This window comes from Rhinoraja longicauda, chromosome 20 (assembly GCF_053455715.1).
Source record: "Rhinoraja longicauda isolate Sanriku21f chromosome 20, sRhiLon1.1, whole genome shotgun sequence".
Classification (NCBI taxonomy): Eukaryota; Metazoa; Chordata; class Chondrichthyes; order Rajiformes; family Arhynchobatidae; genus Rhinoraja; species Rhinoraja longicauda.
The window spans coordinates 5,053,464-5,070,548 of NC_135972.1; the positions used below are offsets into that span (position 1 = coordinate 5,053,464).

The 17,085-nt window shown below is 39.4% G+C and overlaps 1 protein-coding gene across 2 annotated transcripts in view; it reads left to right on the forward strand.

Annotated features, from left to right (window-relative positions):
- The window catches only part of LOC144603514 (voltage-dependent calcium channel subunit alpha-2/delta-4-like), a 115,807-nt gene that overhangs the window by 65,476 nt on the left and 33,246 nt on the right, over positions 1–17,085 (forward strand). The window contains exons 8-13 of one of the 2 annotated variants that reach the window (XM_078416800.1): positions 2,008–2,078; positions 4,219–4,294; positions 5,454–5,506; positions 8,707–8,762; positions 9,480–9,500; positions 11,445–11,562. In XM_078416800.1, coding sequence (XP_078272926.1) covers positions 2,008–2,078; positions 4,219–4,294; positions 5,454–5,506; positions 8,707–8,762; positions 9,480–9,500; positions 11,445–11,562 — 395 coding nt within the window. The remainder of the gene's footprint in view (positions 1–2,007; positions 2,079–4,218; positions 4,295–5,453; positions 5,507–8,706; positions 8,763–9,479; positions 9,501–11,444; positions 11,563–17,085) is intronic. The other variant, XM_078416801.1, reaches the window with a different exon arrangement.

A 17,085-nucleotide genomic window follows, 5' to 3' on the forward strand; every position in this document is an offset into this window, starting at 1 on the left:
CATGGCCATCAGTTATTTATGAGTTATATTAATAACTAAGCTGAAAAGACAATATGTAAAGCATTCAAGCTCGACAATGACACAAAGCTAAGTGGAGCATGCAAAGAGTCTGAAATCAATAAGGAGAGTTTAAGTGCTACATGGAGTATATCGTGTAATGTGATGTTAAATGGAGAGAAACTATAGAATGTTGACCATGATATTGAATGTAAACATGTAGTCGAGATATCCATTGTTGCAAGTCATTGAAGTAGAAAGATAAAATGAATGCAGTTTTAGTCCCCATACCAAGAGAATGAGTGACTTAGTAGATTGATTCTTGAGATGAGATAAGAGAGAGATTCTTGATATGAAGAGAGGTTGAAAAGATTGACCTATAAGCATTGTGATCTTACTAAGACGTAATCTCTGAATATCGGTACTCTTAAGGATATTGACATTTACTGTATCCTTTACTCTTCCATTTTCTGAAATGTATCACCTGACTCTTCTACAGATTAAAATCAATTTTCCAGTTCTCTGCCCAAATTTCCAACTGATCCATATCCCTCTGTAACCTTTGACAATCTTCCTCACTATCCACAAACTCACCAATTAGAGAGGGATGTAAAAGAGGTGAAGAAGTTGTATTCTGCCTTGGAGGAGCAAAAGGATGTAGGAAGATAGAAAAATTTTGGGAGAGATCTCCAGAACTTAGGGTCTTAGTAATAATTGACTAATTAAATTCAGCAATGATCAGGTCCAGACTGGAAAGAATACATATATATATATATATATATGTATATATCTCTCAGAGCGCTCGAAAGTCGGAGTGGATAACAAAAACGATTCAGAAGGTGAAGGGATTTGATCATAAGGATAAGTATTTAAATCTGAGGATCTGCTTATCAAGGAACCTGTGTAGTTCAGGGAACACAATTTGCTGCAAGTTAGAATATGGGCAGCATAGTTTTGGATAACCTCATGTTTACAAAGTTAAAAGAAGGAATCTATTGAAATAATCAAGTCTAGAGATAACAATGGGATGGATGTGTTTTGACAAAGGTGGAGTTGATGCTGGATCAGAAGGAAGTGAAGTTGTGGAGGTGAAAGTAGGCAATCCAAAGTGATCCAAAGTTCGACCCTGGTTTAAAATGAATGGATTGATTCAATTTCAGACAGCTAGCAGGAGGAATTGGAGGAAGGATTTAATTAGGGAAGAGTTTGTAGTGGAGACCAAAGATAGTGGCTTAGAACCACAAGGTTGGATAAAATTTCTGTTTATCCTGAATTTTCTGACAAACTGAAATGAATGAAGCAAGAGGTGATTCTAAAGAAGTGGTATCCTGGGTCTCATCAGCATACATAGAAATTGATGCTGGTAATATTATCAAGGGAAAGCATATAGATGAGAAAGAAGATGGAACTAAACATAGATCTCCAGTGACACCAGATATAATGATGTGGGAAGGGATTGATTCTCCTGCCATTACTGAATAAATAAGAATGGAAACAGTTATGTACAGTCTGACTCAGCTTTATTATGATCTTGTCGACATTGAGCTTGGAGAAAGAGTAGGAACATATGAGAGAAAAATGCTAGTTCAGGGTTCAGATGGAAGAGGTTAAACGTTTACCTCCATAAGCTAAGGATAAAGAAGAGACAGAGACAATAATGGATGGTCTCGATCTTTCATGACAAAGAACTGAGTCTCAGCAGCTGTTGGATGTAATGTGCAGTGACAGGGAAGGTAAGTTTAAGGAAACAGTTTGCAGCAGAGGAAAGAAAACAAGGCAGTGTAGGAAGCTTTATGTGGTCGAGGCAAATCCTTTGGTGACTGGCTTTATCAGTTGTTCACAATTGCCGTTTGTGACTGCATTCTTTGCACTTGAGGGAATGGAGATGAGGAAGGGTGGGGGCTAGGACAAAGGCTAAAATTTTAAAAATAGCTAGATAACAAGTAGATAAACAGTGTAATCAGAACAGGAAATGTTACAATTTCCTAATTTCTTTCCTTTCTCTTTCAGACAGGAAAGTTTCTGGGAGAAGTGGATGGATCGGTGATGACACAACTAGTGAACATGGGAATGTTTAACAAGTAAGATGTTGTCTCCTCATATTTGTTGCATGATTCAGACTTAGATGTGTGCCCTGTGAAGGTGCAGTTTCATTAAATCTGAGAACTCTTTAATAATTGGCTGAAAAGATAGTGTCAGGGCAAGTAGCTGTACTCTGAAAGCTGGCACTGCAGTCTTAATAAATTTGCTAATTTGTGTCTGTTTTGACAGAATTTGAAAAGCATTTCAACTAGGAAAGATTTACATGTCTGTGAAATTTTCTCTATGCAGGCTTCTCAAAGAGTCCATAGTCATAAAAGATTGAGACCATCCTGTTATTGTCTCTGACCTCTTCTTTGTCTCTAGCTTACTAGGGCAAACTTTAATCTCCCTTCAGCCCTACTCGTCCATGCCAACCATAATGTCTATTTGAGCTAGTCCCATTTGCCTGCATTTAGCCTATGCCCCTCCAATTTGTGATACATCAGGAAAACCTGACCATTTAATCATTTGTGCCATTTAAGTTCCAATGATCCCATTTTCAGTTGTACTTTGATTTGGAGATAGAAACATAGAAACAAAGAAAATAGGTGCAGGAGTAGCCCATTCTGGCCTTTGAGCCATTCAAGGGCTGCCATTCAAGATGATCATGGCTGATCATCCAAAATCAGTACCCCATTCCTGCTTTTTCCCCATATCCCTTGATTCCGTTAGCCCTAAGAGCTAAATCTAACTCTCTCTTGAAAACATCCAGTGAATTCGTCTCCACTGCCTTCTGTGGCAGAGAATTCCACAGATTCACAACTCTCTGTGTGAAAACATTTTTCCTCATCTGTCCTAAATGGCCTACCCTTATTCGTAAACTGTGACCCCTGGTTCTGGACTCCCCCAACATTGGGGAACATTTTTCCTGCATCCAGCCCCTTAAGAATTTTATATGTTTCTATAAGATCCCCTCTCATCCTTTTAAATTCCAGTGAATACAAGCCCAGTTGACCCATTCTTTCATCATATGTCAGTCCCACCATCCCGGGAACTAATCTGGTGAACCTACTCTGTACTCCCTCAATAGCAAGAATGTCCTTCCTCAAATTAGGAGACCAAAACTGCCCACAATACTCCAGGTGTGGTCTTTCCAGGGCCCTGTACAACTGCAGTAGGACCTCCTTGCTCCTATACTCAAATCCTCTTGCTATGAAGGCCAACATGCCATTTGCTTTCTTCACTGCCTGCTGTCCTGCATGCTTGCTTTCAGTGACTGATGTACAAGGACACCCAGGTCTCGTTGCACTTCCCCTTCTCCTAATCTGACACCATTTAGATAATAATCTGCCTTCTTGTTCTTGCCACAAAATGGATAACCTCACATTTATCCACATTATACTGCATCTGCCATGCATCCGCCCACTGACCCAACCTATTCCAAGTCACCCTGCAGCCTCATAGCATCCTCCTCGCAGCTCACACTGCCACCCAGCTTTGTGTCATCCGCAAACTTGGAGATGTTACATTTAATTCCCTTGTCTAAATCGTTAATATATATTGTGAGTAACTGGGGTCCCAGCACTGAACCTTGCGTCTCCCCACTAGATCACAAAATGCCACAGTTCCAGTTATGCTGGGTTGTAATTCTAATTTCTAAACAACATAAACATTATTCTGATGGAAAATGATTATAAATTATTAATCCACAGCCTCTTATTTTGCTAGTCTGGAACCCTAGAATCCAAAATGAACCCAATTGGTTCTCAGATCCAACCCAAGGCTGAGTAGAAATCTCCTCCTCCCCAATTACCTCAACCCACCCAACCCTACCCCCTGTCCTCTTTGTTGCAGTCAACTGGGAGTCCAGTGGGGAGTCAGAAGACAGATTTTACCTTCTATTTTTGTCAAAGTCCTGGACTGGCAGCATGTGCTAAGTCCAGTACCCACTTCTATTTGAATAGCTAAATACCAACAGATTTCTTGATAACATTTAGGAAGGAACTGCAGATGCTGGTTAAATCCAAAGATAGAAACAAAAAGCTGGAATAACTCAGTGAGACAGGCAGCATCTCTGGAGAGAAGGAATGGATGACATTTCAGGTCGAGACCCTCTTCTCGAGAAATTTAAACAAAATTAACAGTTGGTTTGGTTCTTGCCCAATGTATTATTAATAACTAAACTTGGCCTTATCATAGGGTGAAACTTTATGATAATCAAGCTATGTGCAAAGGACATAACGATCATCACAGTGGATCAAAGCCAATGATTAGTGTGAGTATCTGCTTCATAATAACATGTTGGAGCTTAATTTAGGACTCTTAACATCAGTGAAATATTCATGAAACTTACTTGAGTTGTATGTCACCAGCTGCTGTTGCAGAAATGGCTGTTGTAGGTAGCAGATGCTGGAGAATTGAAGTTGTGGAGGGTGCTATAGGGAGCACTGTTTCCATACTGGAACATAGTCCTATACAGTGGATCACATGCGGGCTATTTTTTAGATACAAGCAGCTTTAATTTCACAGGGGGTAAATCTCGCTCTGAACAATTCCAGATGAAATTGCACCAATCACAAATTTGGATTCGCAATAGCATTTCTGATTAATTCCAGCACATTAAATAACATCCCTTGTTGGGCATCACTTGTCTCCTTTCCTCCAACCATATATTGGAGTAAAATTCTCCACATTATGACTGTCATTGAATAGTCTTAGTAAAACTAAAAACCCATGCATCAGTTTGTTTCTTTTCTTATTTTTAAAGGATACCAGGCTGTCATTGGGAGATTGGAATAGATAATTTAAAAAGTAATTGCAGTCTGCTCAGATATCTTCTGTGCTCAAATTAACAAGGAACATTTTTTTCCAGTACTTAGCTGCTGAGATATTTATTGAATGTGTGTCTCACCAGTAACTTGGCTAGTGGTGTTGTAATGGCCAAGGCTGGACATTCAGGGTGAGTAGGAGACTTCAGAACACGAGGCAAAAACAAGCCCATTAATAAAGAGTTTAGTCACACAAAGTTATCGGACATCATATCCTACATGGACCTTCCTAATGAACAATGTATTTTCCATGAGTTACGTTTTCCAAGGGTGTTTTCACTGGGGTATATGTAATTCTCTGAGAAGATCTTTGCTATGCTTTTAAATCTGGAATGCTCTCATTCTAATTCAGTTTAATGCAGCCATGTTTTAGTGCACTAAAATGTGACACAATCCAAATTTTAGGCAAGTAAAATTACAATATTTTTTATAATTTGCGGTCAGTTCATGTAAGACATTTAGAAGGCATTCTCCACAGCCTTTGTTCTATAATTAGTCCACTTTAATTAACATTTTCTTCCATAATCTATATGCAGTATTCAACTTAATGTTGTACAAAGGAAATTATTTAGTATTAGTCAAATGTCTTCTTTGTTCTCTCTTTAGCCCTTATATATTTTCTTTGCTGCTGTGAGATGGTTCCTGAGCAACTTATTCACGTACGTACATATTATACTAGAACCAAATGTGGGCATGGTATGACTTTCAGAAATGGTTATCTGTTATGCATTCAATTCTACAAATAAAATTAAACAAACTCTACAGGTTGTTCATGAAAGATTATTTGTCAAATATTTGTAAAATTTCTTTCCAGACAGAACATGCAACTGCACTGTGATGTGAACTCTACTGGGGCGTGTCATTATATTAGTTTCACTTCATACCAATGTGACTATAATAATAAATATTTCTGTCAGATTTTTCTGCTCCATGCAGTAAAGTTTATCAAACATTTTGTTATGGCTTCCTATAGACATTTTTGGCACATTACATAAGCAGTTTCCTTGTTTACAGAAGTTTTTATAAGTGCAAGACATTAGATACTTGTTAAGGTGCGGCAGGTTCCTGAATGAGCAGGTTCCTGATATATTTACTAGGACTAGCAGACCTGTGGAAGTTTAAACTTCTATGCTGATATTATAGCATAAGAATTGGCCCCACATTTCATGCATGTAACACCAACCCGATGCCATGTGGAGGTCAGGCACAGGTGCGTGCAGTTGATCCCTAACACAATTCATTTGATCCAAAATCAAAAATAATAAAAGTGCTATTTTGGCATTTGAACATCAGGCCTGCATAATCTTAAAGAACTTCCAGTTGTTATTTAACATTTTTGTTTGGAAAACAAACTGATCAGTGCAGAGTGATGTGTTCTTTCATCCATCACACATGCTAAAAGGAGGGAGGAAGGATCCGTGGAACTACATATTCTAACCCACATTCGAGTCCATTCCTACACTAAAAATGTGCACTACAAATTCCCCCAGGACAACTGAGAATGGGCAATAGGCAATGAATTTCCAGTGTAGGAAGGAACTGCAGATGCTGGTTTAAACCAAAGATAGACACAAAATGCTGGAGTAACTCAGTGGGACTGGCAGCATCTCTGGAGGGAAGGAATGGGTGACGTTTCAGGTATCGACTGAAACATCACCCATTCCTTCTCTACAGAGATGTTGCCTCCAGCATTTTTTTGTCAATCTTATGAATTTCCAGTGATGCCCATATTCCAAATGTAAATATATAAAATATCTAAATATTTAACTAAAGATATTGTTTTCATCTTTTCATTATAATATATTTTATATATTATATATTATATATTATGGTGGACAGTGAAGAGAGAGGGGAAGAAGAAGGGGGTGAGAAGAAGGGGAGTAGTTTGTAGGGGAGTATGTGTATATATATATATATATATATATACACTCTGAACTTTTTGTTCTCTCTCTGTTATTATATTGTTTACAGTGTACTATGTTTACATATTTTGTTGTGCTGCTGCAAGTAAGAATTTCATTGTTCTATCTGGGACTTATGACAATAAAACACTCTTGACTCTCTTGACTGATGGGACAGAAGGCTGATAAATCCCCAGGGCCTGATGGTCTGCATCCCAGGGTACTTAAGGAGGTGGCTCCAGAAATTGTGGATGCATTGGCGATCATTTTCCAATGTTCTATAGATTCAGGGTCAGTTCCTGTGGATAGGAGGGTAGCTAATGTTATCCCACTTTTTAAGAAAGGAGGGAGAGAGAAAACGAGAAATTATAGACCAGTGAGTCTGACATCAGTGGTGGGGAAGATGCTGGAGTCAATTATAAAAGACGAAATTGTGGTGCATTTGGATAGCAGTAACAGGATCATTCCGAGTCAGCATGGATTTACGAAGGGGAAATCATACTTGACTAATGTACTGGAATCTTTTGAGGATGTAACTAGGAAAATTGACAGGGGAGAGCCGGTGGATGTGGTGTACCTCGACTTTCAGAAAGCCTTCGACCAGGTCCCACATAGGAGATTGGTGGGCAAAATTAGAGCCCATGGTATTGGAGGTGGGGCAATGGATAGAAAATTGGATAGAAAATTGGATAGAAAATTGGTTGACAGACAGAAAGCAAAGAGTGGGGATAAATGGGTCCCTTTCAGAATGGCAGGCAGTGACTAGTGGGGTACCACAAGGCTCAGTGCTGGGACTGCAGCTATTTACCATATACATCAATGACTTGGATGAAGGGATTAAAAATAATATTAGCAAATTTGCAGATGATACAAAGCTGGGTGTCAGTGTGAACTGTGAGGAAGATGCTATGAGGTTGCAGGGTGACTTGGACAGGTTGTGTGAGTGGGCGGATGCATGGCAAATGCAGTTTAATGTGGATAAGTGTGAGGTTATCCACTTTGGTGGTAAGAATAGGAAGGCAGATTATTATCTGAATGGTGTCAAGTTAGAAAAAGGGAACGTACAACGAGATCTGGGTGTCCTAGTGCATCAGTCACTGAAAGGAAGCAGGCAGGTACAGCAGGCAGTGAAGAAAGCCAATGGAATGTTGGCCCTCATAACAAGAGGAGTTGAGTATAGGAGCAAAGAGGTCCTTCTGCAGTTGTACAGGGCCCTAGTGAGACTGCACCTGGAGTACTGTGTGCAGTTTTGGTCTCTAAATTTGAGGAAGAATATTCTTGCTATTGAGGGCGTGCAGCGTAGCTTTACTAGGTTAATTCCCGGAATGGCGGGACTGCCATATGTTGAAAGACTGGAGCGACTAGGCTTGTATACACTGGAATTTAGAAGGATGAGAGGGGATCTTCTCGAAACGTATAAGATTATTAAGGGGTTGGACACGTTAGAGGCAGGAAACATGTTCCCAATATTGGGGGAGTCCAGAACCAGGGGCCGCAGTTTAAGAATAAGGGGTAGGCCATTTAGAACAGAGATGAGGAAAAACCTTTTCAGTCAGAGAGTTGTGAATCTCAGAAGGCAGTGGAGGCCAATTCTCTGAATACATTCAAGAGAGAGCTAGATAGAGCTCTTGAGGATAATGCAGTACGCCATTCAGCCCTTTGAGCCAGCACCACCATTCAATATGATCATGGCTGATCATCTAAAATCAGTACCCCATTCCTGATTTTTCCCCATATCCCTTGATTCCTTTAGCCCTAAAGCTAGTGCTAAATCTAACTCTCTCTTAATAACATCCAGTCTTGGAAGAGAAAAGCCCATACAGTTTCATATTATCTCTATCAAGTGCAGGCTGTTGGCTTTTTCTGTGATGCATTGTAATATGTCCCTTGACTACTGGTGTTGTAACATGAGGTTGTTGATAATCTGTGAGACAATAATATCTTCTTAAATTTTGCAGATTTTTGGTTGAATTCCATATTTGTAGCCTGTGGTATGTTGATAACATGGTAAATGGTAAGTAAAAGATGTTTGGTTATATAAAGTTATGAAACTGCAATATCCAGACAGAAATTGGTATTATGATTCTTTTGCTCATCTATTGTATCTTTTAAGATGCCAACAAAACGTTTTTGTAGTTATTTAGCAATCATCAGGTTTTTGTTAGAAATAAATCTTTGTTGAAATAAAAGCCCTCATGTTGGCAATGGAACTTTTCTGTGAATGTGAAAGAGCTGATATTTGGTTGTTTTTAATTCTATCTGAAGGAGGTAACTTGATTAAAATAACTTTATATAAAGAAAAGAGGAAGGGGTGAAATAGATTTCAATAATAGCCCAGTGGTCATGCATGAAAGGAATCCCAAGAAAACTGGAATCATCATGTTTAACCATTTGCTATTTTGTAGATTTCTATAAAACAATCTAAAAAGTTGACAATACTAAGTCATAAACTGACTCAAAAAATACCAACGAATATGCTGAAACACAAATAGGATCAGCTCATTTATATTTAGTAAGAACAGCAGTTCCTGCATGTACCTACATGTATATAATCTTTCTTCAGGCCTCTGACTGGCAAACGATATCATTCTCATTCTAATTCTGTTGTCTCTGTCTCTTTCACACATTTGCTCCATAAATTATTATCATCCATTTTGCCACTCATCGTGTGACTGTGATCATCATGTGAACTGTTGCTTTCCCTTTTCAACATGTCATGTGACCTGCTCAGCCAAGTCAGTCTTCCATTTTGGTAAGTGTCTGTACATTTAACCTCTCCCAGCTCATTCACATCCAAAATGCATTATAATAACACATTACGCTTTTCACATTTAGAAATTAATTTGATTCTGCATAGATTATAGAATACCTAAGTACTTTTATGTGTTAATAAAATATATTGTACTTATTCAAAATGAAAACTAAAACATCTTTTATCAATTCTCACTAATTGCAACTTGCAATTCATTTCTTTAAAAATCCTATGGTGTTGTGGATAGTGAGGAAAGTTGACTAAGGCTACAGTAGCCTATAGATCAGATGGAAAGCTGGGCGGCATATGGCCAAATGGAATTTAATCCCAACAAGCCTGAAGTGATGCATTTTGAGAATAGGGTGTAGGACATGTATAGTAAGTGGTGGGGCACTGACAAATGTTGGTGAACAGAGGAACATTGAGGTTCATGTTCATAGTTGCCTGAAATTGCTTGAAACATAGATAGATGGAGTTGTGAAAAAGGTTTATGGCTTGCTTGCCTTGGGTTATGGAAACATTGTAAAAGTCAGGACTTTGTGTTGCAGCTTTACAAAATACTGGTTAGGCCCCACCTAGAGTATTTTGTGCAGCTCTGGTTAATACACTGTAGGATGGATGGGGCTGCACTGGAGAGAGTGTGAAGGATATTTACCAGGATGGTGCCTGGAATGGGTCTTTAGTTATGGAAAAATATTGGATAGACTGGGTTTGTTTTCTCTGGAACCGATGGACGTATACAAAATTGTAAGAAACATGGATGTGGTATATATTCAGAATCTTTTTCCCATACCCTATCAAAAACATGAGACTACAGGTTTAAAGTGATAGGAAGGAGCTTTAAATGGAATTTGAGAAGAATGATTTTTGTATACAGGATGTGTGTGATATCTGGAATTCAATGCCTGAGGAGGCAGTATAATTAGATGCAATCACTATGTTTAAGAGATATTTAGACAAGCACTTACATAAACATGGCATGAAGAATATAGACTTAATGTGGGCAAATGGGATTACTGTTAGATGGGCAAAAACATTAGCATGGATGTGGCAGGCCTCAGGGCCCATTTCAGTGCTGATTAATTCCATGACTGTATATGACATTCATGGGAGAAAATTATATCACTAAGATGGGAATATATGTAGTAAGCATTTAGAAAAGTTCAAATCCAACTCCAATCATCTCATTTTAGTAGTAACTTTTTATGGAGCCAGTTAGAAGATCAGGCAACTGATCTGCATTTAGGAAGCAAGCCAGTTAGTAAACACCTAAGAATGTTGCTCATTTTTATTCATTCAAGGCATGTGGGCTTCACAGGCTGAGCCAGCATTTAATTACCCATACCTGTCCTTGAGAAGGTGATAGTGAGCTGCCTTCTTGAACCACTGCACTTCTTGAAGTGTGGGTATAGTCACAATGTTGTTCTGGAGAATCCCCCGAAAATGGTGAAGAAACGGTAATAAATTTCCAAGACAGGATGTTGTGTGGCAAACCTGTTGTGCTGCTGCAATTGTTCCATTTCAGTACATGACAATAAAACACTCTTGATTCATGGAAGACATCCTCCAGGAGTGGTATTACGATGCTTTTGCTTTCTTTTCCTTCTAGCTAGTAGAGGTTATGTGTTTGGTAGGTGCTGGCTTGGCGAGTTACTGCAGTACATCCTGCAGATAGTACAAACTGCTGATACTTTACGTCTGTTGTGGAGTCAGTGAATGTGCTGTATGGTGTCAAGCCTTTTGCATGTTGTTGAACCTGCACTGATCCAGGCAAGTGGTAAATATCTAATCACTCTTCTGGCTTGAGCCATGTAGAAGGTGAACAGACTTTGCAGAGTTAGGAATTGAGTTATTCAGTATAGGATTCCTAGTCTCTTCTATAAACTCAACTATGAATTTTATCATGAACCTTTCGACTGGTTAATGCTACTTTAACTATCACAGGTCATAAACACCGGAAATTGGATATGTTCCAGCCCTGCGACACAGAGTATCCAGCATTTGTATATGACCCCACGATCAAAGAAACCAATGGATATATTGAATGTGGTGACTGTCAGAAGTAAGGATGTTTTTTACTCTCTTGTATCTTTTTGTACTTGTACTGCAACTCAATGATGGAGCAAAGGGAAATAGAATGAGAACAAGGATGTAATAGGACATTCCATCAATTGACAATTACCCGACAAAATCTGTCATTCTTTTCTAAGACCTTTGCTGCCAATATCAGCAAATGTTGGACCTTTCATTTCAGTGCTTCACTCTGCTAGAGTGAAGTGCAGAATTTCGCTAGAAATAAATTACACCTAAAAAGGCACATTAAAACAGCACAAAATGAGAGTGCAACAACTGTTTACAACATTGTGACTTTTTCATGAAAATCTATTATTGATAAGACACGGGGTGAGATGCAATGTAAAACAGGCCTTACTCTCCGACTAAAGAAGTGTAGGTTTGGAGATTAATTGGCTGCTTTAAATTGTTCCTAGTGGGCCGGATAGAACTAGTGTATGGGGATCGCTGGTTGTCGCGGACTCAGTGGGCTGAAGGCCCTGTTTCCACGCTGTATCTCTTAACTAGTATTTTTGAAGCTGAATCTAGGTTAAAGCACAAAAGCAGGTTCTGCGTTTAGCATCAAAAGTGCAAGCAAAAAAAAATCAAAAGAAATTCAGGACAAGGTCATTACTGATGTTTATTAAAAGAGTTTCTGTAAAATCAATAGAAGTGCTCAGCAAAATTTTATGAAGCCTATAGAATAGGTCTTCCCATTCACCAATCCAGCTTCTGTCACAATGTGTTTGGAGAGTGAGTGAGATGTATCTGCAAATTGCATGACATTTCTGACCTGATCATCATCACTAGCTAGTAAACGGTTTATTTTTAGGGGTGATAAATATGGCATATGTGCACAACGCATGTGCCAGTATGACTGTTGGAACTGTCTTCACAGATGCTTCAATACTTCCATCATTTTCTGTTTAGTCTGAGATTTCAAGCATCTGCAGTAAATTTTCTTTAACATTAGACATGTGCACTTTGTGCTTTATTACGTTATCATTCATATCTGTTTATCTATATGAGGCTACAAGTGACAGACTTTTCTGAAGCTGAATCAAGGTTAAAGCACAAAAGCAGGCTCTGCATTTAGCATTAAAAAATGCAGCCTATATTTTGCTTTTAAGTTGCTGGATATGGAGGACAATGTGCAAAAATTAAATACTGTATATTCTATCCAAGTAACAGCAAAGAATAATTACCCAAAAGAATTATTTTGTTTCTTTCAGAGCTAGAACAGCCCTAGACATAAATTCTCTTTGGAGCCTTCATTTAATATTAATTGATGGTCTCCAGTGGCTGTAACTGGAGCCTGGAGGATTCATAGCCTTTTCTGTTTCCTGCTCTGATAGGTTTTCAACCAGCACCTGCTGGCCACAAGCTTAATGTTTGCGACGTTTATCTGAGTACTGCAGCTCTGCCGGTAGAAACCTGGGTTGCAGTGCCCTCTGTAGAAAAATATTCTGAATTATGAGACAAACAAGCTGAGCAATTGTTTTCTCTGCAGCTGAAATGCAGTCAGTAGGGTTTATTACCATAATGTGGAACTGTCTCATTGTACTAAACCAAAGCAAATGTTTTCATCCTTTGAAATAAGATTAGGTAATATTCATACAACTGCAGCTTCAACCTGTATATGCACAAAAGTTGACACAGGGTCTGCAAAAGAAATTGTAGTATGATTTTAACCTTCTACTTTCTTAACTAAACAGTATCAGTAAATACTCTACTTTTCATAGCTAAACAGTATCAATAAATTTTCACCCTTTAAATTGTATTAATTTTGCTTGACAAGTGGACCTTAAGAACTCTACAGCGCAGAAAAGACATTCAAATGATTTTATAATGCTGCCCTATTGTTAGACTAATCTGAAAGTTTTCCCATTGTCTTTCTCACTCACCATATATTCGCATGCTTCAAATATTTATCCATTCTTTATGGAAAAGGCACAATTTTGTCCACCTCAATCTTACACTGTGAAAAGGTATTCTTGAAGTTCCAACAATCATCTGCATTATCAAAATAGCCCTTTCTCTGTTCTCAGTCTTCTGGTGATAATTTCAGTTTGATAATACTTTGCCTCCAGCTTTGCAACTAGGAACAGCTTTATTCCTAAAACTACCAAACTCTTCACCATTTCAAAACGTTTGGTTTGTGAGTGATATTTCACTCCATTTCGTGCTTGCATCCTAGATTCTTTAAATTGCATCTGCTGCTTGTTAGCCTGTTCCATAAATGTGTTCATATCCGTCCAGCATCTGTTTGCTATGTGCTATACTTTTATATTCTAAACAAGCTTCAGCATTTGTGACCAGATTTGTGTCATCCCTGAGGAAACACTGGTCATGGTCAATGAAATCAGTGAAGACACATGATCAGCCCATTGTTGCTCTGTCCCAAAGATTTCTTGGTTTTATTTTCCTATTAGCTTTTCACTGTGTCTCTGTACATGTGACATTAATAAATTCAACTAAAACTAAAACTTATTAGGTCACCACAAAGAATCTGGAGATTATGTTAGTTTTCACTTTAAAGTTTTAATTTTAAATAAAAGGTGATTTATTTGACACGTACAGAGGAATTAACACAACATTGTGCTCCATTTACCCAAGTCCAAAGCATGTACATAAACCAAGGATAAAACTGGGGTACAGCACTCATGCCTAAGTTTGAGCAATCAATATCTGCTTACCCTAAGATGTTTTTCCAATTATCATCCAACTATCTATTCATGCTATTCCATTTAATCATCGGCTGTGGCCGGAGTTTTTATAACAAATTACGTGAAATATAATATCTGGTAGAAGATATCTTCCTAACCATCATAATTAATAAATATATTAATCTTTCAATTTCTTTGCCATTTGACATTTAATATTGTCTTTGTGGAGGTGGGAACTCGGGTTTGAGCACCTTTCAGAAGCCTAACAAGCCATGTAATTAATTTGTTAATGAATTATGTTATGCCAACCTCGCCACCAAACAGTCTAATTGTATTTTTAAATGTCATATGTGAAGAACTGATCCAATCAGTCTGTTGATAAATGCAATACAGTGTGATAAAGGTAGCCTTCACATGTGTTGAACCCTTGCGATTCTCCATCTAAAGTAAGAAAATAACTGCAGATGCTGGTACAAATCAAAGGTATTTATTCACAAAATGCTGGAGTAACTCAGCCAGTCAGGCAGCATCTCAGGAGAGAATGAATGGGTGACGTTTCGGGTCGAGACCCTTCTTAGACCCATCTAAAGTACTTCTTTTCATTTAATGTATGGTATCATAGGCTTGACATGATGCCTTGTAGAGGATATTGGGTGTTAAATTGTGGAGAGATGTTGCACAAATCTGGTTCTTATTCCCTTGTGTATAGGATATTGTGAACTGATTTGAGGTGATTATAATGTTAAAAGGAACCCTAGGAAATGTTTAGAAAACCAAAAAGAAATGAGGCAAAAATATTTTGATGCTGCAAATTATTAAAACCTGGAACGCATTGTCGGAAAGGATGTTGTTAATGGGTTCAGAATTTGAAAAGGACAATTTTGTATTATTAGGGAATCAAATTAATTGGACAGCACTTTCCAGAATCTTAAAACACAATAGAACAAAAGACTTCACTCTAAGTATTCTATAATTTGTCAGGTTTCATGAAGAGAAATTGTTTTCTCTGGTGTAGAAATTATAAACAATGTTATAATCATAACATTAAGAGCTCAGGCATTTGGAAGGGAATTCTGCATGTACCTTTTCACAGAAACAAAAGCAGTAGCTTGGAATTCTTTTCCCTAACCAGCAGGAAAAGTTGAGGTGTGGGTCAGCCATGATTTCATTGAGTGGCCGAGCAATTACAAGGAGTTGAATACTCTACTTCCGTTTCTAATGTTCCAAAGTTATGAAGACCAACAGAAAACAAGGTTAAATTCCAGGTACATAATGACTAAGCTGATATTTCTTATAATAAATCGGTGAAGATTGTACTTGGCCTCACGATTACCTAACTAGGAAGGGAAACAAATCTTCCATGTTTGCTGTTCGTGTTCCTCCTCAACTGGATTTGGTAATATTGACATTTGGCAATAAAGACAGTTATTGCCTCAAGTCAAACAGATTTAACTATAGAATACAGAATACAGAATACAGAGCCTTTATTTGTCATTCGGTACCGAGGTACCGAACAAAATTACGTTACCAGCAGTCACACAAAAAAAAGAAACACAAGACACATAACCCCAACACAAACATCCATCACAGTGACTCCAAACACCCCCTCACTGTGATGGAGGCAACAAAACTTCCGCTCTCTTCCCCACGCCCAAGTCCCCGCGGCCGAGCCGCACCGGGCGCTGAAACATCCCGCGGCCAAGCCGGGCGATGGAAGGCCCCGCAGCCGTACCGTGCGCAGCTAAGTCCCGCGGCCGAGCCGCGCCGGGCGATGGAAGGCCCCGCGGCCGAGCCGCACCAGCGATGTAAAGTCCCGCGGCCGAGCCGCACCAGCGATGTAAAGTCCCGCGGCCGAGCTGCGCCGGGCGATGTTAGGTCCCGCGGCCGAGCCGCGCCGGGCGATGGAAGGCCCCGCGGCCGAGCCGCGCCGGGCGATGGACGGCCCCGCGGCCGAGCCGCACCAGTGATGTAAAGTCCCGCGGCCGAGCCGCGCCGGGCGATTGAAGGCCCCGTGGCCGAGCCGCACCTGGCGCTGAACCATCCCACTGCCGTACCGGGCGATGGAAGGCCCCGCGGCCGAGCCGCACCGGGCACTGTTAAGTCCAGCGGCCGAGCCACACCGGTCGATGGAAGGCCCCGCGGGCGATGGAAGGCCCCGCGTTTAAATTTTTTTTTTTTTTAGCGCAAACGGAGATACGACTCGGAAAGGGTCGCATCTCCGTTGAGGAAGAGATTTTTTTAAAGGTTTCCCCCACCCCTCCACCACCCCCCACATATACACAGCTAAAGGTAGGCTATTTCATACATCTAACACTAACAAATAGACAAAGAAAGAAGAAAGACAAACAGACTGCCGGCGAGCCGCAGCTGCAGGGCAGTGCCGCCACTTCCGGAAACTATGAGGATTCTGAAAACTACCTGCATTTATGGAACCATGAGAGAAAATAATTGAAACAGGTAGAAACTGAGGAAGGGTGTAGGAAATCAATCTCTAAACCCAAAAGAAAACAAGTCTGTCAAACATCCATCTGAGATAATTTGAGCTGTACACATATACTTAGTTTAGTTTAGTTTAATGTCACATGTACTGAGGTACACTGAAAAGCTTTTGTTGTGTGTTATTGGGTATGACTCAGATGATCACAAATGAACTTTAACCAGGCAAACTAGTTACTCCACTGTTAGCCCCACATTTCTGAATAGATAAGGGATTTTGAGTATGCACCTAGATGAACCCCAGACCAAGGTACTCTGATAGCCCTGCACACCAATTTAGTGGGTCTCAAAGTAAGCAGAGTATCAATGGTGAATTTGATTGATTTGTACTTGGAATTTAATGTCAAGATTTCTTAGGATACTTTGAATTT